General features: G+C 44.2%; 1 protein-coding gene across 3 annotated transcripts in view; it reads left to right on the top strand.

Annotated features, from left to right (window-relative positions):
- FARP1 (FERM, ARH/RhoGEF and pleckstrin domain protein 1) overlaps window positions 1-25,331 on the top strand; it is a 381,868-nt gene that overhangs the window by 303,227 nt on the left and 53,310 nt on the right. For all 3 annotated transcript variants that reach the window (XR_010318171.1, XM_064269973.1, XM_064269972.1), the window contains exons 14-16: window positions 237-424; window positions 1,091-1,180; window positions 2,721-2,854. Coding sequence is in view for 2 of the 3 variants with exons in the window: in XM_064269973.1 (XP_064126043.1) it covers window positions 237-424; window positions 1,091-1,180; window positions 2,721-2,854 (412 nt within the window). In the remaining variant the exon portion in view is untranslated. The remainder of the gene's footprint in view (window positions 1-236; window positions 425-1,090; window positions 1,181-2,720; window positions 2,855-25,331) is intronic.

Below are 25,331 nucleotides of genomic sequence, written 5' to 3'. Positions count from 1 at the left end.
CTTATCATTAATTACATAACAGAGGCTCAATTGAATTATTCCTACGATGGTACCTTAAATAGTATGGCAGCTGCAACTTTACAAGGGAAAAAAAACTAGAAAATAAGAACATTAAGTTTGCCATGTGATAGCCAAAGTTCTAAAGTTTTGAGAAGGGGAAAATTGTAAAGGGAAACCAGGCCCCAGAAGGAATTACTTTTTTTTCTTTTTCTTTAAAACTTCTCATCCCCAAACAGGCTCCCTGACTGGTAGCCCTCACCTTTCAGAGCTGTCTGTCAACTCGCAGGGCGGGGCGGCACCTGCCAACGTGACTTTGTCACCCAACCTGAGCCCCGACACCAAGCAGGCCTCTCCCTTGGTCAGCCCACTGCTGAATGACCAGGCATGCCCAAGGACGGACGACGAGGAGGAGGTCCGTAGAAAGGTACTAATGGGCTCTGGCAAGATGGCAGGCAACAAGGGGCCAACTATCACTTACTGTTTAAAAAGACAGCAAGACCTGACAGCTGGACTGCTCCAGGGTGCTGGGCACTCATCTTGCAGATAGGCTCCAGGGAATCAAGTCCTAATGGCGTCACCAGCTGATGGATGACAGGCTGCTTGTCACTGTGCCCCTTCAGCTCCAGCCGCCATCAGTATCTCTATGAACAATATGACTTCCACTTCCCGAATGCCGACACTGCCAGCCCACCATAGCTAGGAGAAAGGGCGTTATCATTTCTCTTCCATTTATTTCCTGGAAGACTGTATCACTCTGTCATTTTACTAGTTAATCAGATTTTCTGGTGCCCACGTTTGAATGCTAGTCCTCAGTGGTGGCCGAGATGCACTTGTTCACTGCCTTTGGTGATGCTAATATTTCCATGAAAGAGAACTCTCCTAGACTGTATTCTTACCATAGAAATCCATTTTCTTAAACTATTTTGTCTCTCACGCACACATGGAAGGAGTTCAGCCTTGATGCCAGTTAAAAAAATTATGAATTGGTAGTATGTCTCTTCAGTCAGGACTTTCTTAAAATCAGGACATTCTTAGAGACTTATACGTCAAAATGATTATTACATCTTGTTTCTTTTTGTGGATATTGCAGAGATTCCCTACTGACAAAGCATACTTCATCGCTAAGGAAGTATCCACCACTGAACGAACATACCTGAAGGACCTTGAAGTCATCACTTCAGTAAGTTAACGTTTCCCCTAAAAAATTGGATTACATAATTTATCTCAACTATTCTGCTTTATGAGAGAGAGGCTGTTATTAATTAAGTATCAGTAAGTCTGACTCCAATTAAAAGGATTTGGTCCTGGGTTATAGAAATTAGACATTGGTAGTATATTTCATTTATAATATACGCTATAAAATTTTATATAATTATGATTTTCAAGTGCAAAGGAAGTAAGCTTTTAAACTGGAGAAAATTAAAATGAAACATTTACTGTCTGCATGCACTGAACTAGAACGTCATCAAATGTAGCCACTCTTTTTGCTCTGGGTTTGCCTGTGAGGCGAAGAGAAGCCTCATTTTATACTTGATAATAAAATGAGCTGTGTCAGTAAAAGGTGCCAGGAGACTGCCTTTTATTATTTTAATTGGTCCTCTTTAGTCTTGGAAACTCATTCAGGGCATTGCAGATGCCTTTCTAACCCTTCAATTCTGGGAAGGAACTAGTCAGTTGGGAGGTAAACTGGAATTTGTTGAGTTTCTATGACTTGCGAGATGCGTATTGTGCTGCGTCCTCAGCAGGTGCTCCTTAAACATGTATGAAATCGAATCCCAACTCACCTCTATGAGCCGAGTGACCTTGGGTGACAGAAGCTGCTTTATCACCCTGGTTTGGCCACGGTCTTGCTCAGTGTTTCAGCGGAGGAGCAGAGATGGATGTTCCTAAAGGAATGAGGCAGAGGGTATTTAGTAATCATAAATAAGTGATGATCCAATGAGTTGGCCAGAATGGAGGTTTTGATTTGAGTAGTTGCCCATTTAAGGGATTTGTCCTGGACCCAATAGGTGGATCTTGATCAAAAGGAGGAAAAATGTGGAACAGAACTAAAAATTCTTATTAGGAACCAGACTTACTTAAGACATTGAGACTGGAAGAACCAGTCTGTTGCCTGGAAACAACTTTTAAGGCTTGATCCAAAACTGTCCCATGAAGTCATCTTTAAACTAAACAGTAATTTATCTCATTTAATAAAGAATGTTCACCTTGAGTATTCCGCTCTTTTGAAGAATTATCTGTGTGAGATCAAATGGACAACAGTAACTCTAAGGCATGAATGAGAACTTTAAGGGGCAGAAAGTCTAAGTTAACGGGTGGTAGAACAATAGGGCCAGAGAGAGAATGTTGACACAACATGAAGAATGTAACCACTGTCAACGAACTGTACATGTAAAAATCATTGAAGGGGTGTATGCTTTGTTGTATATATTTTCACCAAAAATAAAGAGTCATCCTGGCTTAACCAATTGATTGGTAGCAAATTTCAGAAAACAATAAAGATATAGGGCACTTCTCACCCCCACCTAAACTCCTGTGCTCCTTATGTTTGTGTGTGCCTGGGCGGAAGAGGGAAGTGGCCCTGCTTTGCCAGCGATTACAGACCCAGCAGGAAAGTATTTGTCTTCCATGTGTGTTTGGTTGCAGCATTACTTCTGAAGAGTTGCAGACATTGATTGTTCATCTTTGCACCTCTAAGTGTGTCCACCTTTCATTTTCAGTGGTTTCAGAGCACAGTGAGCAAGGAGGACTCCATGCCCGAGACGTTGAAAAGTCTCATATTCCCGAATTTTGAACCTTTGCACAAATTTCACACTAGTTTTCTCAAGGAAATTGAGCAACGACTTGCCCTGTGGTAAGTTCAACAATTATGTTTCTCTCTCTCTCCCTTTCTCTCTCTTTGTGTCTGTCTGTCTGTCTCATCTTATTTTTATGTTATCCCTGGTAAGTAGCAATTAGGACAAAGATAAAAGGCAAGAAATTGATTTAAGACAAATCAACCTTAAAATGATTTTCAGTTAAATTCTATATATGTTTAGAGCTCATCTTCAGTTGTTTTTTTTTTATTTACAATCCTCCAAAATGAATTATTTTTGTCAGAATTAAATAATTATGATACTTAAATAAATACCACAAAAATAAAAATAGCAACTACTACCGGAGGAAGGGTGGAGGTTGTAAAGACTAGAAGCATATGAGGGGCTTTTAGGAGTGTTGTTAATATTTTATTTCTTGACCTAAGCAGTGGTTTCATTGATGTTCACTTTATATTCATTTATTAAGTACATATATATTTCATGCAGTTTTCTGTACACCCACTCCTTGCTTATCGACTATCTCGTTATCCGTTTCACATTTACGACAACAGTAAAAAATCTACAATCTGACTATTTTACACATTAACGACATATGTCCGACAGTAATGAATGCCAAGGTACGAAATGGGAGTAATGCTGACTGTGTGGTTAAGATTATGTGTCAACTTGGCTGGGCCATGCCTCTCAGTGGTTTGGCAGTTATGTAATGATGTAGTCATCCTCCATTTTGTGATCTGATGTGGCCGTGCTCCATTTTCACATGATACCAATTTTTTTGTAACAACTTGGTCTTTGGAACCTAACCATGTCGATAAGTGAGGAGTGGCTGTATTGTACTTCACAGGTTTTAAAAAGTACTTTGAAACATACAAAGCCCTACATAACACACACACATTGTCACATCCACATATATTTTGACTTTGAATCTCAATCGTAGAAATTTATCTTAAGGATATACTTTAATAGGTGAAATGGCATATGAACAAACTTATACATTGTAAAATTAAAAAGCGGAACTGATCTAAATGCCTATCAATAGCAGACTGGCTAAAAATGACATTAAAAGTATATCCATTAAATATGAAATAAAATATTAATCAAGGAGAAAAAGATGGAGGAACAAAAATCATGGACAGTTTTGCATGCTAGAGAATGCCTAATCTGATGTACCTTTACTTAAAAATAGAAGTTCATAAAGAGAAATCTTAAGTGGCTTTTAAAGGCAGTTGTATGTAGATACTTGGGGAGTTGATTGTCTAGTAAACATGCATTTAAAAAAGTCCCCTCTCAGGGAACGTCTAGCTCAATTGGCTAAACATAGTTTATAAAGAAAACGTTCTGTGTTCTACTCTGGTGAGTAGTGTCTTGCGTCTTAAAAGCTTGTGAGCGGCCATCTAAGATATTCCACTGGTCTTACCCCATCAGGATCATAGAGAGAGAGAAAAAAGAAAAACCTCTGCCCTAGACTGCCTGATTAGAAAGAGAGTCCAGAGCATGGTAATCGATCATCCATTCAAACTCCAAGAGCCAGAGCATGTCCAGAATGCTGTACCCAGCTCTGAGTTTCACATTTGAAATGGTAAAATGAAAGAATGCATCCCATTTTTTTTTTAAAAAAGTGACTGGCCTAGAAGAGAGAAGACTTGAGAAAATTTGATGGCTCTGCTTAGATATCTGCAAGCTGGTTACGTGAAAAGGGAGGCAGACATCTTCTTAGTTGTACCAGGGATGAAATCTAGACAAAGGGCTCAAGTACCAAGAAGGCTTATTTTCTCTGAACGTAGAAAAGGATTTCCGAGCACTAAGTGTAGCTTAGCAATGAGAGGCTGATTTAATGGTCAAGAGCTCCCTCACCTTGGAGTTACTTGAGCAGAAGTTGACTGTCCATGTGCAGAAGGTACTTCTCTTTTGGGTGAAACCCCATACCTGGCAGCACATCATGGTCACCTGGGGAAGCTTAGAAAAAACACAGATGGCCTAGGCCCCGCCCTCGCCCTCCCGATGGCCCGGGCCCCGCCCTCACCCTCCCGAGTCAGAGTTTAGAGGAACGAGACCCAGAAAGTTTTATTTTGTAAATGTTTCTTGGGGTGATTATGATGCATACCTTTTTGGACCAACTGATCTGGACTGCCTCTGACAAACGTAAGATTTCACGATTCTCTGGTTTATATTTCACATGCTGGTTACAATTCTTGTTTCTTCATTCTACAAGCGATAAGTAATTACCTCTTTTGAGTCTGGTTGTGCACACAGGGGACGTGCAGTCTTGGCGAAGGAGCCAGGCACGTGGAACAAGGGAACCAGGTCCTTCCAGATGTGCGGCCAGGGGAACCAGGTCCTATCCAGATGTGTGGCCAGGTCCAGTGCAGGCGCAGAGTAAGGCTGGCCTGTTCTGCCTTAGAGGCTGTGGGCAGTTAATGTCTATGCAGACCAGCCGACCCTTGAGCTAAGATATTCAGTGAGAAGAAGGAGAATGGATCAGAGGAGAGCCATGAAGGAGGGAGTTCACACTGAGTTACTGACAGCATCAATATATATGTATTTTCACACTGAGCCCTGATGGCATAGTGGTTAAAGCGTTTGGCTGATAACCAAAAGGTCAGCAGTTCAAACCCACCAGTGGCTCCTCAGGAGAAGGATGTGGCAGGCTGCTTCTAAAAAGATTTACAGCCTTGGAAACCCTATGGGGCAGTTCTGCTGTGTTCTGTGGCGTTGCTGTGAGTGGGAATTGACGGCAGTGGGTTTTAACAGTAATATGAGATGGGAAACACAGGTTGGTGCGTGTAAATTGGGATGGTTAAGGCCTGAATTTGAAGTGAGACTCACTACCTAAGGTTGATGTCTAGCTGTTCGTGGATCTTACTGAGCCTTATTTTCCTTATGTGGGCGAGGAGGATAAATGTGGATGATAAACGAAGATTAGAGCTGTCAAGGATTTCATTTTACCTGAATCAACAATCAACACCCATGGAAGCAGCAGTCATAAAATCAAACAACGTATTGCATCAAGCAAATCTATGCAAAAGACCTCTTTTGTCAGTGTGATGACCAAGGTGCACTTGATCCTAGCCACTGTCTTTACAAACACCTCATGCATGCAAAAGCTGGACAATGAAAAAGGAAGACAGAAGAAGAATTGACGCACTTGAGTTGTGGTGCCGGCGAAGATTATTGATTATACCGTGGACTGCAAGAGGAATGAATAAATCAGCCTTAGAAGAAATACTACCAGAATGTTCCTTAAAAGCAAGGATGGTGAGACTTTGTCTTGTTTACTCTGGACACATCATCAGGAAGGACATCATGGTTGGTAAAGTAGAGGGTCAGCTAAAAGGAGGGAAACCCTCAACGAGACGGGCTGACACAATAGCCTCAATGACGGGCTCAGACATATCAAAGACCATGGATATGGTGCAGGACAGGGCAATGTTTCATTCTTATACGTAAGGTCATGGTGAATCAGAGCCGACTTGACAGCAACTAACAACAACAACATGTGGATTAGTGTCTCCATCTCATAGGGCTGGTACATGAAGTAGATGACCCGGTGTTTGTAAAGGGCTTAGTGTACTGCCCGGCACACAGAAAAAGAAAGCTGAGCTTTTTTTTTTTTAATCAACTTTTCATTTTAGAGTAATATTAGATTTAGAGAAAAGTTGAAAAGATAATACGGGGTTTCTGTACACTCTTTACCCGTACTCCTCCCCCCATGCTGGCATCTCGCCTTACTACGTACATTTGTCAAAACTAAGAAACCAACATTGGTACAGTACTATTAAATTAACTCCAAACTTTATTCAGTGATATTTTATTGTCAGGAATGGTAAAATGCTCTGTATATATGTCTGTGTGCATGGACCTTCCCTGACACACACCATCTAAGTCTAAATCTAAGTATTCTTTGACACTAACTGCAATTTAGTACTTCTTCCTTTGACCCTGGCCACCAGAGAAAGCTGGGTCAGATCTCACAAGCTAGAGCGCACAGTCCTTCAGACTGCCAAGTCTTCCCAGGACCTCAGGTGTGGTGTGAAGCTGTGAAGCCCAGAGGTTCCCAAAACCCTAACTTAAACCCACTGCCGTCGAGTTGATTCTGACTCATGGCGATCCCATAGGGTTTCCAAGGACTGTGAAGCTTTATGGAAGCAGATTGCCGCTGGTAATTTCAAACCACCAACCTTGTGGTTAGCAGTCGAACGCATTAACCACTGAGCCACCAGGGCTCCTTCAGGGGTTCCCAGGCCTCCTCATTTCTGATCTGCTGGCTACAAATTTGGAAGTTCCCAGTAGCCCCTTTGGGCCAATAATTTGCTAGAATAACTCACAAAACTCAGGAAATCACTATATTTACTATTACAGTTTTATTATAGCCGAAAGGATACAAATAAAGAGACATATGGGGCGAGGACTGAGAGGTTCCCCAACATGGAGCTTCTGTGCCCCAAAAAGTCATGGGTCACCCTCCCAAGCATTGATGTTTTTCTCCAACCAATCAGTGAGCTTCAGTGACCAGAGTTTTTACTGGGGTTTCATTGCATAGGCATGGTTGATTAAATCATTGCCCATGTGATTGAACTCAACCTCCAGCCCTCCTCTCCTGAGGTCCAGCTGATATGTGGTGGATCTTTCTGGCACGGCCAGCCCCCACCCAAGTCACTCATTAGCATAACAAAGATTCCAGTCGCTTCGGAAATTACAAGACATCTCTGTCAGAAACCAGGGACAAAGTCCACATTCTTTGGGTGAAGTTAATTGTACGCCCCAGAAATAAGTTAAAGATTACTCTGTTGACTCTTATACTAGTGATCCATCACCCTTTTCCCAGCCCTACATTAGGTCACAACCTACTTCCATCAACAGTGGGAAATTTTCCTAAATGGTTGGAATGAACCCTGCTTCAGTAAACACACCTGTCCGTGGGCAAATGTTGCGTTCTCCTCAGTAGACACACCTGAAAAGAAGATGGCAGCCTAAGGTCTGTTTCATACTGGCAAAGGCCAAATTACGCTGGTTCTTCAAAAAAACAAAGGAAACGGGTTTGGTGACTTCTGAAAACAGGAAGAAACCTTTTCCTTTTGAAAGCAAGGACAGCTTACTGAGGTGTTCAAATGTGGTTGGAGGAAGCCGTTTCCAACTTTTGGCATTTACCAAGAGTCCCAAATCACAGCCTGAAATGATTGGCAGTTCCGCTCCCCAGAGATGGATTGAAGGCCTGCTTTGGTAGAGTGCCTTCACGGATTCTGTGGTGTTCAAAACATAGCCAGCCTGCCGGTAGTGAGCTGGGATCCAGCGAACAGTGAGGGCACTGGGAATAGGCTCCCTTGGAGCACACACAGTTGTCAAAAAGGGTCAGCTGCATTTTTTAGAAAAAACTTGGAGCAGAGGCCACTTGGAAAGCAATGCAGAAGCCTAGACAGGAGGCCTAGAAAGACTGTATCTTAGTTACCCAGTGCTGCTGTAACAAAGATACCACAAGTGGGTGGCCTTAAAGAACTGGAGTTTATTTCCTCACAGTTCAGGAGGCAGAAGTCTGCATTCAGGGTGTTGCTCTAGGGGGAGGTCCTTCCTTGTCTCTTTCAGCTTCTGGTGGCTGCTAGCAGTCCCTGGTGCTCCTGGGCTTATAGATACCCTGGCCTCTGTCCTCAGGTGGTGGCTTCCCCCAGGTGTCTGTCTCTGTCTCCACTGTCCTTTAGGACACACCATTCAAAAGGGATGAAGGTTCAGGACCCATCCTACTCCATGTGACCTTATTAACATAAAGGAAACATGACATAAATAACAACTCTATTTCCAAACACAGGTACAGGGGTTAGGACATATATCCGGGGGCGGGGGGGAGGACACATTCAGTCCTTAACAAACTAGGTGCCAGGTTATCCTAGAGAGGACAGGTCATAGCACTGTTAGATTATTCAATAGGCGAGGTAAGCATGGTGCTTATCATCTGTAGTGAACAATTTTTTCACCACATCAAAGATTCTGCTTCTGTGTATAGCTGGCATCTGTCTGTCTCCCAACCCCACAGCACCTTCCTACAGAATGAAAGCCTCTTTTCGAATTTACAATCCCTGACAGGGGAGATGACCCAGGAAGCAAACTAAGCATGAGCTTACTTGTGCTTATTTACTAATCTGTAGTGAACAATTTTATGTCAAAGATGTAGTGAAACCCATGTGAAATTGTTCACTGCAGATGACCTAGTAAGGAAGGTAAACACCATGCTTACCTTGCCGACTAGATAAGCTGCCCCTAAGTCACAGTTTAAGGACAAAGGAGTAGGGCAGGGAAAGTAGGACACCTGAAGTTTGGGGCCTGGTAACTGGAAGGATGGTCGTTAAATTAAGAAAGAAAGAACCAAGTGAAATGAAAGTAAAGTGAGCTTGCTTTGGGGCATAATAATTTTGAGGGGTCATCAGTGAATTTCTACCAAAAAAAAAAAAAACCTATTGTCATTGAGTTGGTTCTGACTCATAGCAACCCTATAGGACAGAGTAGAACTGTCCCATAGGGTTTCCAAGGAACGGCTGGTAGATTTGAACTGCCAACCTTTTGGTTAGCAGCCAAGCTGTTAACCACTGCACCACTACAGGCAGTTAGAAACGTGAGACCCAGGCTTGAGAATGAAATCAGGCACAGGGTTGTGGATTGGGAAGTTATCCACAAGAACAATTTAATCTTCAAAGAAGGGAGTGTTGAAAGAAAAGAGCCAAGGACAGAAACTTGTTGAATCCACCTTTATGGCAACTTTCTTTCCATAACTAGAGATTATGGCAAGAAAGAGCCAGCAAAGGAAACTCAAGAAACCACCAGAGATTTGAAAAAAGGATGGGAACACGGAGGTAGAGGATCACAGAGGAGGGAGAACGTGTCGTGGAAGCTAACTCGTAGGAGGGCAATGGTGAATTGATGAAGTAATTTTTGGTGCGAGGGAGCAGACGGCAGATGCAGAGTTCTGCAGGGATGAGAGATGAGAGGAGGGAGGCAGGGAGGGGTTGGAGGTCCTTCCGAGAGTGGAGAGAAGGTTCTTCGAGGCATATGACGCTCTTGCAGGTTGTAATCAGAAATTTCGCAGGTGGAGCATGTCTCAGGGCTCTCTAGGGAAATAGAATTGGTAAGAGACAGTTTGCACTTGACTGCTAATGTAAAGGTTGATGATTCAAACTCACCCAGCGGTGCCATGGAAGAAAAGCTTGGTGATCTGTTTCCATAAAGATCACAGCCAAGAAAACCCAATGGAGCAGTTCTGCTCTAACACATGGTTTCCATGAGTTGGAATCAACTCAACGGCAACAGGTTTGGTTTTATGTATACTTAAGTGTGTGTGCGTGCGTGCGTGTGTGTGTGTGTGTATAGAAGGAGAAAAGGACAAAGAGAGATTGACTGACTGGTTTTAAGCACTTGGCTCACACAGTTGTGAAGGTTGGCAAGTCCAAAATCTGTAGGTCAGGTGAAAGGAACAGTGGGGAGTGAGGCAGTTCTGGCAAAATGTCTGTATAGTCTAGAGGCAGAGCACACCCTAGAAAAAGCTCCTTTTTTGTTCTTAAGGCCTTCAACTGATGGGATGAGCCCCACCCACATTATGGAAAGTAGTCTGCTTTACTTAAGGCCCACTGATTCAATCACACATCACTGTTTCATAACAGAGTCTAGAGTAGTGTTTGACCAAACAAGTAGACACCATAGCCTAGACACGTTGGCACATAGCATTAACCGTCATCACGGAGCAGCTCTGTCAACCTGTGGTGCACTAGTGGCTGAAGTGGGGTGAAGATGGCCGAGTCGGTCAGGCTGTTGTTTTTGTTTCATTTCCCAAAAAACGGGGAACATTTTTACAGTAGCAACGGTGAGCAGTACCAGTGCCAGTTCTGTCACATTGATTCTGACTCAAATGAGTCAAATGTTGTTCTCATTTTACCAGCCCTTTGAAGCCCAAAGCCTTTGTGCTGGGTATTGTTAAAAGAAAATCGTAGGGAATCTAGCGCCGTTTTCACACGAGAAGCTTCAGGGCCATGGGTCTTGCACATGCCGGCCGACGGCGTCTATACAGCCACTGCGTTCTGGGCGCTGCTGATGGCCTTGGCCGGATTCATTCGTCTGATCGCAGAGCGCTGTAGGAGGCAGGTGGGTTTGCCGACGGAATCGCGCCGTGCTGATGCAGGGAGGCCTTGATGAGCTAAATTCGCTCGGGTCTCAGTTTAAAGGGAAATCACACCGACCCTGAGCAGAGAGCTCAGCTCCTACGTTACTGATTCCGAATGCTGTCTGGGGGTCTCTTTCCTTTCCAAGTGCGTTTTCATTTCTGAACGCAGACCTCACAGTGCTTACGTTTTATCATGTTCCTCATTCTTGGAGGCCTTCTTCACCTTCCATCCTTGTTTCACTTTATTGCTTAACGGCTCTGGCAGGGGGTTGGGATTTTTTTTTTAATAAACAGATGCAGAAGTGAAAACAGATTTTTTTTTTTTTTGACTTTTTGTGAGGGAGCTAGTAAGACAGTGTGGTGGGCGGTGATTCTAATTTGTTAGCTACTGTAGCTTTTTTCCTGAGATTAAATTTTTTGAGGTTAAAACTCCTTGTCTTCTCTGGCCTGTGTTCGCATTTAGAATTATTACGGGGAATTTGTTGGAAAGGACACTCTTGTCCTCAGCTTACACCTGTAGCCTTGTAAGAAGTTTGGGCAGAGTCACTGCTCTTTTCACTGGCCCTGGGGGACTCCCTGCAGTGGTCACCACCAGAGGCCCCTTTCTCCCTGTAAACCTTAAATCAGTTGCAACACCCCCCACCCCCCGCGCCCCTTCACCCCACCCTCAGCTTTGAGAATCAGCACCACCACGCATGACCTCTGGGACATCAGCAAGGGTCCACGAGACCCTTGGTATCGTACTTCCAAAAGGTTACCAATGGCTACCGATGGCTTCAACACAGTGAAGTACGGGCTGGCTTTGTTCACGAAGGTATTTCATACAGAATGAAAGCTTTGGTTCCCAAAAGTTGAAATTTCTGAACTATTGTTTAAGTTCAAAATAGATCTGGGGTGGGGGAAGGGAACCAAACCCGTCGCTGTCAAGTCCATTCCAACTTGTAGCAATCCTATAGGACAGAGTAGAACCGCTTCATTCGATTTCCAAGGAGTGGATTCGAACTGCCGACTTTTGGTTTGCAGCCAGGCACTTAACCACTGCACCACCAGAGCTCCAAGATCTTGAAAAGCTGTGGTAAAGGTTAACTGCAGAGAGTCCCTCTCGTTAATTAATGGAGTAAGAATTACTGTCCCACATACTTTGCTAAAGATCGAATAACCCTTACCAGATGTGATACAGTGTGGAGACTCCCGGTTGTACCATAGTGTGGTATTTACTAGGGGATATTGAAAACTTTTTTATTTCTTTTATGTTCTTTTCCATGGAACATTCTTGTATCCCACTCCCTCCCGGGCTTTAAATGTCCCCAGCTTTACAAAAAAAAAAAAAAAAATGAACTAGCCTTTGAGTTGCCATAGGACAAGGTAGAACTGCCCCATGAGATTTCCAAGGAGCGGCTGTGGATTCAAACTGCCAATCTTCTGGTTAGCAGCCGAGCTCTTAACCATGTATGCCACTAGGGCTGCCTAGAAGGATTAGGCCTGACATTTAGAGGAAGAGATCTCCAAGAACCAGCTTCTTTCCCCTTCTGTTGCAGCGTGATCTGCAGTAGTCACTGTCTGCTTACTTGAGCTGTTCACACCATTCATAGCAAAGCACAGCATGCGAGACTTGCGGGGCGGGGGGGTGGGTAGGGACCAGGATGTGGGGTGCTCCTTGCCTTTACTCCTCAACTGTACACTTGATTATTTGGTAGAGGGAGTCAGCTCTGCACTTCAGAGTCTTCAGAGGGGGCCTTTGTGTTTATACTCTCAGTTTTAGACCTTGCAGTGAAGTAAAGAAAAATGGACTTTGGAGGCTGACCTTAGTTCAGATCTTAGTTGCACCCCCATTTACCACTGTGCAACCTTGGTGACGTCACTTTCTGTATTTGTAAAATGGAGAGGATGATGTCTTGCCTGTGAGGGATGAAGGAGGTGAGTTTGTAACTACCCCACACTGTGCTTGGCTCAGTAAACGTTAAGTACTTTCTTTACCCTCTGCCCTTCCCTCCCCAGCTCTGGAGAGTCCAGTCAGAGGTGTGCAATCTTTATGCTGCCTCACAATTTTATTAGGTCTTTGTTCACAGCAGGTGGAAGAGTACCTCTGGAAAATACCATGTTGGAATAGCTTGAAAATAATTCCCACTTCAGCCACGATATTAAATTTAATGAAAATCCACTGGGCACTGTGCATCTCTGAGCCTTGGGAAGGAAAAAGAGGGTTTTTTCTTTTCCTTCTCCCTTCATCATTCTTCTCCCTTCTTCACCCATCTGCAAAGGGTTTGAAAACCAATCTTGATATTGGGATCATAACCACCAAAGACTGGTCAGAACTTGGCAACCTGAACCAAATCAAGTCAATTGCCTACTCAGGCAGAAAAAGTATCAACACTTTCCAGAGGACTTAAACAAGACTCAGTCACATGATGTTCAGAAGGTCCAGGATATGATCCACAACTATTCCATACCAAAAAAAATCAGGAAAATCTCAACTTGCATGGGAGAAGAAAATCAGCATATACTTATGCAGAGATGATACAGATATTGGACTTAGGAAACTGATTTTTAAGCAACTATAATAAAAATGCTCAAAGAAGTAAGGGTGAACACTCTTGAAACCAATGGAAAGATAGAAAGTCTCAGCAAAGAGATAGGATGGATATATAAAGAAGAACCAAGTCGAGATTTTAGACCAAAAAAATACAATAACAAAAAAAACAACTCACTAGATGACTTGAAATATGGAGGAGGCAGAAGAGTCAGTGACTTGAACATAGATCAATAGAAATTATCCATAAAATATGGTTGAAAACAAAAATTACAATATTGTCTGATGAGGTTTTCCATGTATGTATATACATACGGAAACCCTGGTGGCGTAGTGGTTAAGTGCTATGGCTGCTAACCAAAGAGTTGGCAGTTTGAATCAGCCAGGCAGTCCTTGGAAATGCTATGGGCTGTTCTACTCTGTCCTATAGGGTCGCTATGAGTCGGAATCGACTCAACAGCAGTGGGTTGGTTTTTTTTTTTTTTTTTTGGCATATACATTAGATAACTACAGCATAAAGAAAGGAAAGAGATGTATTTGATGGTGAAATTTCTACATTATACCTGAAGTAGTAAAATACTGATTCTAAGTAGACTATGAAAATTTAAATATGTGTATTATAATGCCTAAATCAACCATTGAAAAAACTATACAAAATTAGTTTTTAAAGTTATAATAAATTAAAATGGAAAAATAAAAACAGTTCAGATAATCCAAAAGAAGGCAGATCAAATGTAGAAATGAGAGATAGAAACAGAAAGCAAATAATAAAATGGCAGAGTAGAGCTGTGCTCCAGAAGGTTTTCAGTGGCTGATTTTTCAGAAGTAGATTGCCAGGCCTTTCTTCCAACCACCTATTAGAATGGCTAAAATAAAAAGAACACAGCAATACCAGGTGCTAGAGAGGCTGTGGAGCAACGGGAACGCTCATATGTTGCTGGTGGTTACGTGAACTATGCAGAATGATGCATCCACCCTGGAAAAGTTGGGCAGTTTCTTGTAAAGCTAAATGTATACTCACCCGATGACCCGCCAACCTACTTCTAGGAATTTACTCTGTAGAAATGAAAAGTTATGTTCATACAAAAACCTTCCTATGAATGTTTAAAGCACCTCTACTCATAATCGCCAAAATTTAGAACTGTCAGTGGGTGGATGGATAAACTGTGGTTTATCCATATGATAGAACAGTAAGTAAAAGAAAAAATGATGAACTATGGAGACACACAGTAACTTAGATGAATCTCAAATGCATTCTATTAAATGAAAGCAGCCGCTCTCAAAGGTTATTTACTGTATAATTCTATTCATATGATATCATAGAAAGAGAGAGCCATAGGAACAGAGATTAGTGATGCCAGAGGTGGGGGTGGGCGGAGAGTGTGACTACAAAGGGGTGTAAACGAATGGTTCCTTCATAAGGATCAGCACAAAGCTGGCTCCTACGAGGCAGAGGTTAAACGCTTCCCAAATGTCGGACTTGTCCAAGCTGCTGCCCCGCTCCATCATCTTTGACATCACCTACTCCTTCTCCCCTCCTCACTCTCCCTCCAGATTAAAGGTTCCCTAATTCAATGGAATGTCTCACAGAACTCATGAACCATGTAAAAAAAAAGTGGCTTACGAGGTTGTGGAGACTGGCAAGTCCCAAATTCGTGAGTCAGGCATACACTTACTTCTCCCTGGCCCTCAGTCTCTGCCCAAAGGCACTCAGCTTTCTCGCTCTATGGGCTGGGAAGCCCACTGCACTGTCTCCTGAGGGTCTCTCCTTTGGTGGTAGTGGGCTCTCCTCCGGAATTGGCTCTCTTTTAAGGTGAAACCGACCAATGTCCTCTGTGGGCCACAGTTATCTTATTTGCATAGCCCCACCCAATCACCAGAAACCCTGGTGGCGTAGTGGTTAAGAGCTGTGTCTGCTAAACAAAGGGTCAGCAGGCAGTTTGAATTTATCAGGCGCTGCTTGGAAACTCTATGGGGCAGTTCGACTCTGTCCTATAGGGTCACTATGAGTTGAGATTGACTCGATGGCAGTGGGTTTGGTTTTCTTACCCAATCAACTGGATGGGAGTCATAAGACCATGGCTAGAAAGGCCACACACAAAAGTAATTAATCACACCACAGGGTAACACTAGGAAGTTGTTTTTTATTTTAGAACTTTTCTGTATGCTACTAATTTTGGTGGATACATGGATCTCTACGTGTGTTCTATACATGTGCTAAAACTCACAGGATCGTATACAAAATAAAGTCAATTTTACTGTATGTTAATTTAGAAAATAAAATAACTGTAAGATGCCAGCATAAAGGAGTTTTTGGGGTGATGGAACTATCCTGTAGTCTGATTTGGGGATTGGTTACAGGAATCTATACTTGTGTTAAAATTCATAAAACTCTGTCCCTCCCCAAAGTCAAGTTTATTGTATGATAATTTTTTAAATGAAATAAAACTGCTAAATCAATCAGTCAGCCACTGGCACCTCCCAGCCCCACTAATAAGGTAGACGTGAAGATTAAATGAGGCATACCTATAAAGCGCTTAGCACAGTTTCTAGGACGAGGCAGCTCTCACACATAGTAGCTAAAAACCCTCCCCACCAAAACTGTGCAGCTGCCCTCCTGGCCCTAGATCTTGTCCCGCACGGAGAGATAAAACCCTTCCTTATACATAGTATCAGCCAACGGAAGAGACCAGGTTTTCTGCATTTGTTTTTGTTCACCAGGAAAGCTGCAAGCTCAGTGCAAATCCTTATGTCAGAAAAATTGGCCAGGATCTCCTTTCATTTGTTCAGCAAATAAACTGCATCCCTACTATGTGTTGAGGGGGCAGCAATGGTTCAGTGGTAGAATTCTTGCCTTCTACGTGGGAGACTCAGGTTCAATTCCTGGCCAGTGCACTTCATGGGCAGCCACCACCCATCCTTAATGGAAGCTTGCGTGTTACTTGGTTGCTTGACAGGTTTCAGGGAGCCTCCAGACTAAGAGACTAGGAAGAACGGTCTGGTAATCTCCAAAAATCAGCCAGTGAAAACCCTAGGGGTTACAACAGTCCGATCCCATGGTGCACGGATTTGCCATGCGTTCAGGGCCAATTCAACAGCAGCTAACAACAAAAGCTATGTATGGAGCAGTCTTCTCAGTGTCCAGTCAATAAGACAGGCAGCAATTCCTGCTCTCCTAGGGCTTACATTCTAGTTAGACCTTCTGTCTGCTCTGCGGAGGCAAGGAGGCTGCCGGAAACAGAGACAGAGTTAAAAGGGGAGTCCCTTGAAGAGGGAGGGCAGTGGGGAGTTTGAGGGCCCTGTTCTATTTTTTCTCAGGACGTCAGTGGGTATGTGACATCTTACCCAGAACAGAAATCATGGTAGATATTCTGTTGTTGTTAGGGGCTCAGCAACCCCAAGTGACACAGTAGAACTGTCCCTAGGGTTTCCTAGGCTGTAATCAGATTGCAAGGTCTTTCTTCCCAGGGAGTCACTGGTTGGGTTCAAGCCACCAACTTTCAGTTAGCAGCCGAGCACTTAAACCATGGCACCACCAGGTTATTATAGAGATGATTTTCTTTTTAATTATGTCTTTAAGATCAGCAGTATGCGTACAGTATAGCATCTTGCATTTCTACTGCACCTTTTAAAGTATTCTTCCTTAATTGTGCAGTTGACAGTTAAAGCCGCCTTGTTGAGTTATCGTCACCGTTCCCTCCATGGAAATTGAGGCTCTGAAACGGCAAGTGCCTTGCCGGAAGTTGTTCTATTTGAGGTTACGTAGATCTACGCCCCATTTCTTCCCTTCCCTGGAGCCTAGGAACCAGGGCAGGCGGGGGAACTGCCAAGTGTCCATGTTCTTTGGTTCTCTCCATTCGTTATCGCTGCAGGGAAGACACTGTTCCATGTCTGTGCCATCCAGGGTAGTAGTAACTAGCCACTTGTCACTGGGTCGTGCTGTGGTGGCTCTCGTGTTGCTGCGATGCTGGAAGCTGTGGCACTGGTATTTCAAATACCAGCAGGGTCACCCGTGGTGGACAGGTTTCAGCAGAGCTTCCAGACTAGGAAGGAAGACAGACCCGGTGATTACCTTCCAAAATTTAATCAGTGAAAACCCTGTGGATCACAACAGAACATTGTCAGCTACAGGCTGGAATTTGAGCCCCATAGGTCTGAAGGCACTCAAAAAACACGGTGGCCGCAACAATGGATTTGAGCATACCAATGATCGCAAAGACAGTCCAGGACGGGGCAACGTTTTGTTGTCTTGTGTGTGGGGTCACCATGAGTCAGAGCTGACTTGATGACAGCTAACAACAAATAACCGCCATGTGTGACTCGAGTAACAGAGGAGCTGAATTTTTACATTTTATTCAGTTTTAAGTAATAGAATTTACGTATCCACGCACGGAAACTGTATTGCACAGCACAGTTCTAGAAGCACAGAAGGGAAGGAACTCTGCCGTGGAGAGAAGCAGGTGGGTACAGTTTTCCCCCAGCCATCGTGTCCTCCACCGTCCACTCTCTGAGAACTCGGGAGTCGCTGAAGTCGTTGTCTTCTGAAAGCCTGAGGCCGCTGCAGTGCTCCGAGCCCTCCACTCCTGGCTTCAGCCACATCGGCTCTGCTGCTCTCCAGTAAAAGCTTCTGTTTGAGAAAGGTTTTTGCTCGTTTTAAAAACAAAGCACAAATAGGGATTAAAAACCATTGCTTTAAAACAAAACACAGCAAAATACATTAGAGTTCAGGCAGTGCGGGCTTCTTCCCAGAAAAACATCTTGGAAAAAAACAAAATGGAAATTGGAAGGAAGGTTAAGACAAGATACGCGTTGTGGATGCACCGTGAGGGAAAATCTCATGTGTTTGCTGGTAGGTGGGTGGCTGGGTAGGATTTTGAAGTCAAGAAAGACCCTTCAAAGTCACTGTGATTTCTCTGGGTTATAGTCTGCCCTGGGCAGACTTCATTGTCCAGCCAGGGTTTACAGGGACGATGGTTGTTGATGATTGTTTCCTTTGAAAGCGTGAGTAAAAGAAATAATTGCATGTTCTCAAGCATAGCTGGAAACTAATCTTTTCTTGGATTTTCTGTCTGATTCCTGCCTATAAAGCCCGCTGTGCAAGCTGCTTTCCTTAGAAAAATGAAAAGACTTTCCAATTACGTGAATTGTAGCTGAGTGTCAGTTAGAAAGCACTTGAGAGAGCGCCCTCTCCAGGTCACTGCAGAGTGTGAAATGGCTTGTCTTTTCTGCTGCATTTTAGCCCACGCCCCTTTAACAACAGGGCTGAACTCGGATGACGACTTCAGCTCTCATCTGAGTGCTATCAAACCTGCCCTTGAGTGGCGTGTAACTTTTGCTCCCTCTTATTAAACCGGCCCTGATATAAACCTCAGAAGAAAAGCAATAGCTTTAAGCAACCTAATAGTGTAATTGACGGACACTAGAGTGGCTTAAGGAGCCCTGGTAGCTCAGTGGTTAAGAGCTGGGCTGCTAACCAAAAGGTCAGCAGTTCGAATCCACCAGCCACTGCCTGGAAACCCTATGAGGCAGTTCTACTCTGTGCTGTAGAGTCTCTATGAGTCAGAATCAACTCAACAGCAATGGGCTTGGTTTTGGTTTTAGTGGCTTAAAACCCAAGGCATCTGTGTTCTGCTGGTGGTGATGGACAGGATGTATAAGCTACCCATATGCTGGTGAGATGCAACAGTTAAGTGTTTGACTGCTAACCCAAACGTTGGCGGTTCGAACCCACTAGCTGCTCTGTGGAAGAAAGACCTGGTAATCTGTTCCCGTAAAGATTACAGCCTAGAAAACCCTGTGGGGCAGTTTTACTCTGTCACATGGGGTTGCTGTGAGTCGAAATCAACTCCACAGTACCTGACAACAACAATGCTGTCAGAGAGAAACACCGAGTGTCCCCCACCATTTAGGGTGCAGTGGGCACAAACGTCTTCTCAAGATGTGTGGATGTGAATCGGTGCCACAATGAGTAGGATTTTCTTCTCCGTGGGTTTCAAGATACAGAAATCATATGTATTACATGATCCCCTGGCTAATGCATTTCCTTTTTAACCCAGCCATCTTCCCCGCCCTGAATATTGATGTAGGATTTGTCTCTACCCACGTGCTTATTTGCACATTATCCTCTTACTCACATAGACACACAAACCCCCCAAAACTAAACCCATCGCCATCCAGTCGATTCTGACTCGTGGCGACCCTACGCAACAGAGTAAAACTCCCCTGCAGGGTTTCCAAGGAGCGGCCAGTGGATCCAAACCGTCGACCTTTTGGTTAGCAGCCAAGCTCTTAACCACTGCACCACCAGGCGTCTAGTAGACACGCAAACACACATAATTACATACTTTTTTTTATTATTTAGAATCATATGAACCCCAGGGAATAGTGATGATGTCGTTGTTGTTGTTCGGTATCGAGTTGATTCTGACTCATAGCAACCGCATGTGATAGAGTAGAACTGCCCCATAGGGTTTCCTAGGCTGTAACCTTTACAGGAGCACACTGCCAGGTATTTCTCCCACGGAGCTGTTGGATGGGTTTGAACTGCCAGCCTTTTGGTTAGCAGTCAAGTGCTCAACCATCGTGACACCAGGGCTCCTTAATAAGTATAAGGACATGAAATTTGTTTTGCAAATGAGAACTCTGAGGCTTCAAAAGTTAACTACAGTGAAACCTGTGAGAGCCAGAACTCTATGAGAATGCCTTGTGTTTTCCTGGTCTCAAGAGTTTTCCGCCTTTGACAGGGTGAAGTCTTACCACTTTTCTGTGACTCTACACTACTGGAAAATACTTGTGTTTTCCTTCTCTGACTGGTTTCTGCCTTACACAGGTTCCGGCTTTTGCAGGTTTTACTGTATATGGTCTCAGGGTGAAAGAGCCAGATAGGCCCTCTCACCCCAGGCTGTGTAGTTTGCTTTTGTGTTTTAATCTTAATGAAATAAGTCTTCGCTTTGTCGGGAGGAGAAGGCTGAGAGTTTAATACACTTGGACTTCCTCTGGGCAACGTGCAAAGCCCAGGGGGTTATCGCTGCCTAACTTTCCCTGTAACGAATCTTCTCAGACACTGCAGCAGCCGGGCGTAACCTACTGCTGTCTAGAAATACTCTCCCCCAGAGGGGGACCATATTCTAGGGCTCGTAATACTTTATGGGATCATTGGGGGGTTTTATTGCCAACGAGGTCATCAGAACACTGTGAACTGGGTTTCTTTTAGGGTTCCAGATGGATTTGACATTGACCCTGAGGTTGGGGATACGAATGGGAAGGCTAAGTGTTGGTTTATCCAAGTTGACTTTGCCCCGCCTGCAACCACAGCCTATGGAAGTGTTACCTGGCAGCCAGAGGCCAAGCCCACAGGTGCAAAGGCTCCTCTGCTTCTCCGAAGGGCAGGACTCAGGCAAACAGCATATGTCCTGTTGTGGCCTCACCTCACTGAGAAGTCATAGTTGTTCTCATCTCTTTTCCCTCCTGTCCCTCAGTCAGTCTGCTAGTGAGTTACTGACCGTTACACAAGACTTGAAAATTTATGATCGTGTGTGTGTGTGTGTGTGTGTTTTCAATTCTTCACTGAGATGATGCGTATTTGCTCCCGGGAGTAAATTAATAATGGTGCGTGAAGAATTTAGGATTGGTGTGGGGTGGGGGGGTGCTTCGTAGACTTTTCGTGGCTTTCCTAAGTGAGATTGTCAGAAGAATTTCCATCTTTACTGCCATGTGGTAATTACCCAGACTACAAATATGTGGCCCAGCCTTCCGAACGAGGACGCTTTTCTTGTGAGATTAACGTCCGGAGGATGTGTTCTGGATGAGTTGTGATTATCGTGTGTGTGTTCTTTATAATAAAATGACCTTTTAACTGTTCATAATAAAGCAAACACCTTGGATTTTAGACCTGGAAGCAGTGACACTTGGAGAAACACCAGGGCAGTGCTATGCGAGGCGGCAGAGTTCTGTGTTTGTCCCCAGGCCCACGGACTTAACACATGGTCTTCGTGTCTGGAACCTTGTCCCCCCAGGACTTGCTGGTCAACCTGGGGTGGGGAGGGGGACAGGAGCAGGGGGCAGACGGTCAGCACTCTTGTAGTAACTGCACATACAGGCCTGTAGCCTGTGTGCACACGTCACCTCCAGCCAACGACCCCTGAGCTGTATTGATACTGCTGTCTTCCTCACTACACAAGGGACCGATGCTCCCACCCCAGAATGGCTTCTAAAATGAAACTAAAGATGCTGAATACTTAGAGAAACAGATAGGGCTCTGATAGCCAGCAGACGGAGGGAAGACTGTCCCTGGAGTTTGGGGTTTTGACATCAGTAGTTTCTTTAAATAAATGCTTGGCAGGAGAATAAAGGCAGAGCAGTGAGTGGAGTTTGGTTTCCACTGCCACTCCCTGCTCCCTCCACCCCAGCAGCTTAGTTTGTCCTGGCCAAGGCTGTTGCCCCTGAGAGGATGGAAGTGGTTATTAATAACAGAAGCTGGAGCTGTCCCCCGTTTCTTCCCTTGCCTACCCAATCCAGAATGTTTTCGATTAAATGTCTATATCATTTGAACTAAAGACCTTTCTATGCGTTATCAAATGGCTTGCCCAATTGAAAATTTGGGGGTCAGTTATTTAAGTTCCAGGTAATAGCTGTTGTTGTTGGGTGCTGTCGAGTCAATTCTGACTCATAGCGACCTCTGGCGACACAGTAGAACTGCCTCATGGGGTTTTCTAGGCTGTAACCTTTACGGAAGCAGATCAAGTCTTTCTCCTGCGGAGCTGCTGGGTGGGTTCAAACCACCATCCTATAGGTTGGCAGCCACATGCTTAACCATTGTACCACCAGGGCTCCTTGATAATGTTCGTGTTGCTGTTGTCGTTTGCCATCGGGTGGATTCGGACTCATCGCGAGTCCAGTGACAGAGTAGAACTTCCCCATGAGGTTTCCAAGGCTGTAATCTTTATGGGAGCAGATCACTAGGTCTTTCTTACATGGAGCTGCTGGCGGGTTCAAACTACTGGCCTTTAGGTTGGCAGCGAAGCACTCAGCTGTTATGCCACCGGGGCTCCTAGATAATAGGTAAAAGCAAAGCCCGCTGCCGTCGAGTTGATTCCAACTCATAGGGACCGCACTGGGTTTCCAAGGCTAGAAATCTCTACAGAAGCAGACTGCTGCATCTTTCTCCTGCGAAGTGCTGGTGGTCAGTTAGCAGCTGATCACTTTAACCACTGTGCCACCAGGGCTCCTTAGATAATAGCTGCTTACCCACAAATCAGCCTTATATCACCTCCTTTTATTGACCTGTGGTATTTAGCTCAAATCAGGCCACTGTGTCTCAGTAGCTGGGTCTTCCTTTGAAGTGAAGATCTGCTTCGTTCAGGCATGCAAGGACAGTGGGGAGAGGAGAAAACTTTCTAGCTCTGAAAAGAGCCTTGTGTAGTGTTGACAGTGTCATGGGGTGGCTGGTTCTAAATGGCAGAACACATCCTTTTCAGTCTTGAGTTCTCGATTACCTTAATTCACTTTCTGCTCCAGGTGTGTCCTTGGAAGACCGGAAAACCAAACCTGTTGCCATGAGGTCGATTCCAACTCATAGTGACCCTATAGGACAGAGTAGAACTATCCCCATAGGACTTCCAAGGAGCAGCTGGTGGATTTGAACTGCCAGACTTTTGGTTAGCAGCCAAACTCTTAACCACTGTAACACCAGGGTCCGTCCTTGGAAAAGCAACCTGTAAATTTCCTACCAAACCCAGTCACATATTCCATCACGGTGACTCCAGCTCATGGTGACCCCCTACGTGTCAGAGGAGAACTTCGCTCCATAGGGTTTTCAGTGGCTTTGATCTTTCAGAAGTAGATCGGCAGTCTTTTCTTTCGAGGTGCTCTGGATGGGCTCCAACATTTTGGTTAGCAGCTGAGCATGTTAACCTTTGCACCACCCAAGAGCTCCATGTCACACATGAGGGTCAGCAAAATATCCAGCTGATAAACTAACTGCTTAATAGTGATTTGGTCAGTAACCATTTGCCAACAATCCAGAGATACCTCAACCTGCAGTGATGGAATAATACATAGTAATTAGCAGTGGGCAGAGGAGGGTGTGCGTGGGTACAGGTCAGGTGCTTGAGCATTCCCCAGGCACCCCATTTGGGGGAGAATTTGATCAGAGGGATGAGGGGAGGGACAGGTGGAGGATAACCAAGGTTTCTAGCTTGGGAGACCGGATGGAAGAGTTACATCGTTAAGAAAGAAAATGTAGGAAGAGCATTGTTGTGTTTTGGGTTTTTTTTTTTTTTTTTTTTTGGTGGGGGGGTGGTGGTTATTGTGTTTTAGATGAAAATTTACCCAGGAAATTAGATTGCCATTCAACAATTCATACATAATTGTTCCCTGACATTGGTTATAATTCTGCAATCTATTGGTACTCTCCCCATTTCCACCCTGCCTGCCCCATTTCCATCCATCAAGTTTCCCTGCCCCTCCTTGCCTTCTCATCTTTGCTTGTGGGTAAATGTTGAACATTTGGTCTCGTATAGTTGATAGTTGAAAGGAGCACTTTCCTCATGGGAGTTATTGTTTATTTTATAGGCCAGTCTATTATTTGGCTGAAAGGTGACCTCTGGGAGTGGCTTCGATTCCAGGTTAGAAGGGTATCTTAGGGCAGTAGTCTCAGGGGCTCTGCTACTTTCCATCAGTCCAGTAAGTCTGGTCTTCTTTATGAATTTGAGTTTCGTTCTACACTTTTCTCCCATTTTAATCAGGACCTTCTGTTGTGTCCCTGGTCAGAATGGTTGGCGGTAGTAACCAGGCACTGTCTAGTTCATCTGGTCTCAGGCTAGAAGAGACTCTGGGCCATTAGTTCTGTGGACTACTTTCTTTCTTGAGTCTTTAGTATCCTTCACTCTCCTTTGCCCCAGATGGAAAGAGACCAATGGTTGTATCTTAGATGGCTGCTTACAAGCTTTTAAGACCCTAGAAGCTAATCACCAAACTAGGACGTAGAACATTATCTTTATGAACTAAGTTACGCCAATTGACCTACTTGTCCCACAAGACTATGGTCCTGAATGTTCAAACCTAGTACATCAATCCCACGAGGTGTTTGAATATGTCTAGGGAGTATCCCTAACTGTGCCCCCATGTGCCTTATTGTATATATGAATATATATGCAGTACATGCAAACATGTATATACATGTTGTTAGGTGCTATAGAGTCGGTTCTGACTCACAGTGACCCTGTATGTACAATGAAAACACACTGGCTGGTCCTGCACCATCCTCACAGTCATTGCTATGTTTGAGCCCATTGTTGCAGCCACTGTGTCGATCCATCTTGTTGAGGGTCTTCCTCTTTTTCGCTAACCCTCCACTTTACCAAGCATGATGTCCTTCTCATCCTTGCTTCTAAGGAGCATTCTGACAGTTTTATTTCTTCTTCTGGAAGTCCATGGTATATTCAGTACTCTTTGCCGACACAGTAATTCAAAGCATCAATTCTTCTTCAGTCTTCCTTGTTCATGGTCCAGCTTTAAGATGCCTATGAGGTGATTCAGAATTAGCATGGTTTGGAACAGGTGCACCTTAGTCCTTTAAGTGACCTCTTTGCTTTTTAACACTTTAAAGAGATCTTTTGCAGCCAATTTGCCCAATGCAATATGTCATTTGAGTTCTTGACTGCTGCTTCCGTGGGCGTTGATTATGGATCCCAGTAAAATGAAACCCTTGATAATGTCAGTATTTTCTCCATTTACCATGATGCTTATTGGTCCAGTTGTGAGGATTTTTGTTTTCTTTATGTTGAAGTGTAATCCATCCTGAAGGCTGTCGTCTTTGATCTTCATCAGTAAGTGTTTAAGTCTT

This window comes from Loxodonta africana, chromosome 17 (genome assembly GCF_030014295.1).
Source record: "Loxodonta africana isolate mLoxAfr1 chromosome 17, mLoxAfr1.hap2, whole genome shotgun sequence".
Lineage (NCBI taxonomy): Eukaryota > Metazoa > Chordata > Mammalia > Proboscidea > Elephantidae > Loxodonta > Loxodonta africana.
The sequence above is the reverse complement of the archived record's forward strand: the minus strand, read 5'-3'. Positions and strand labels throughout refer to the sequence as shown.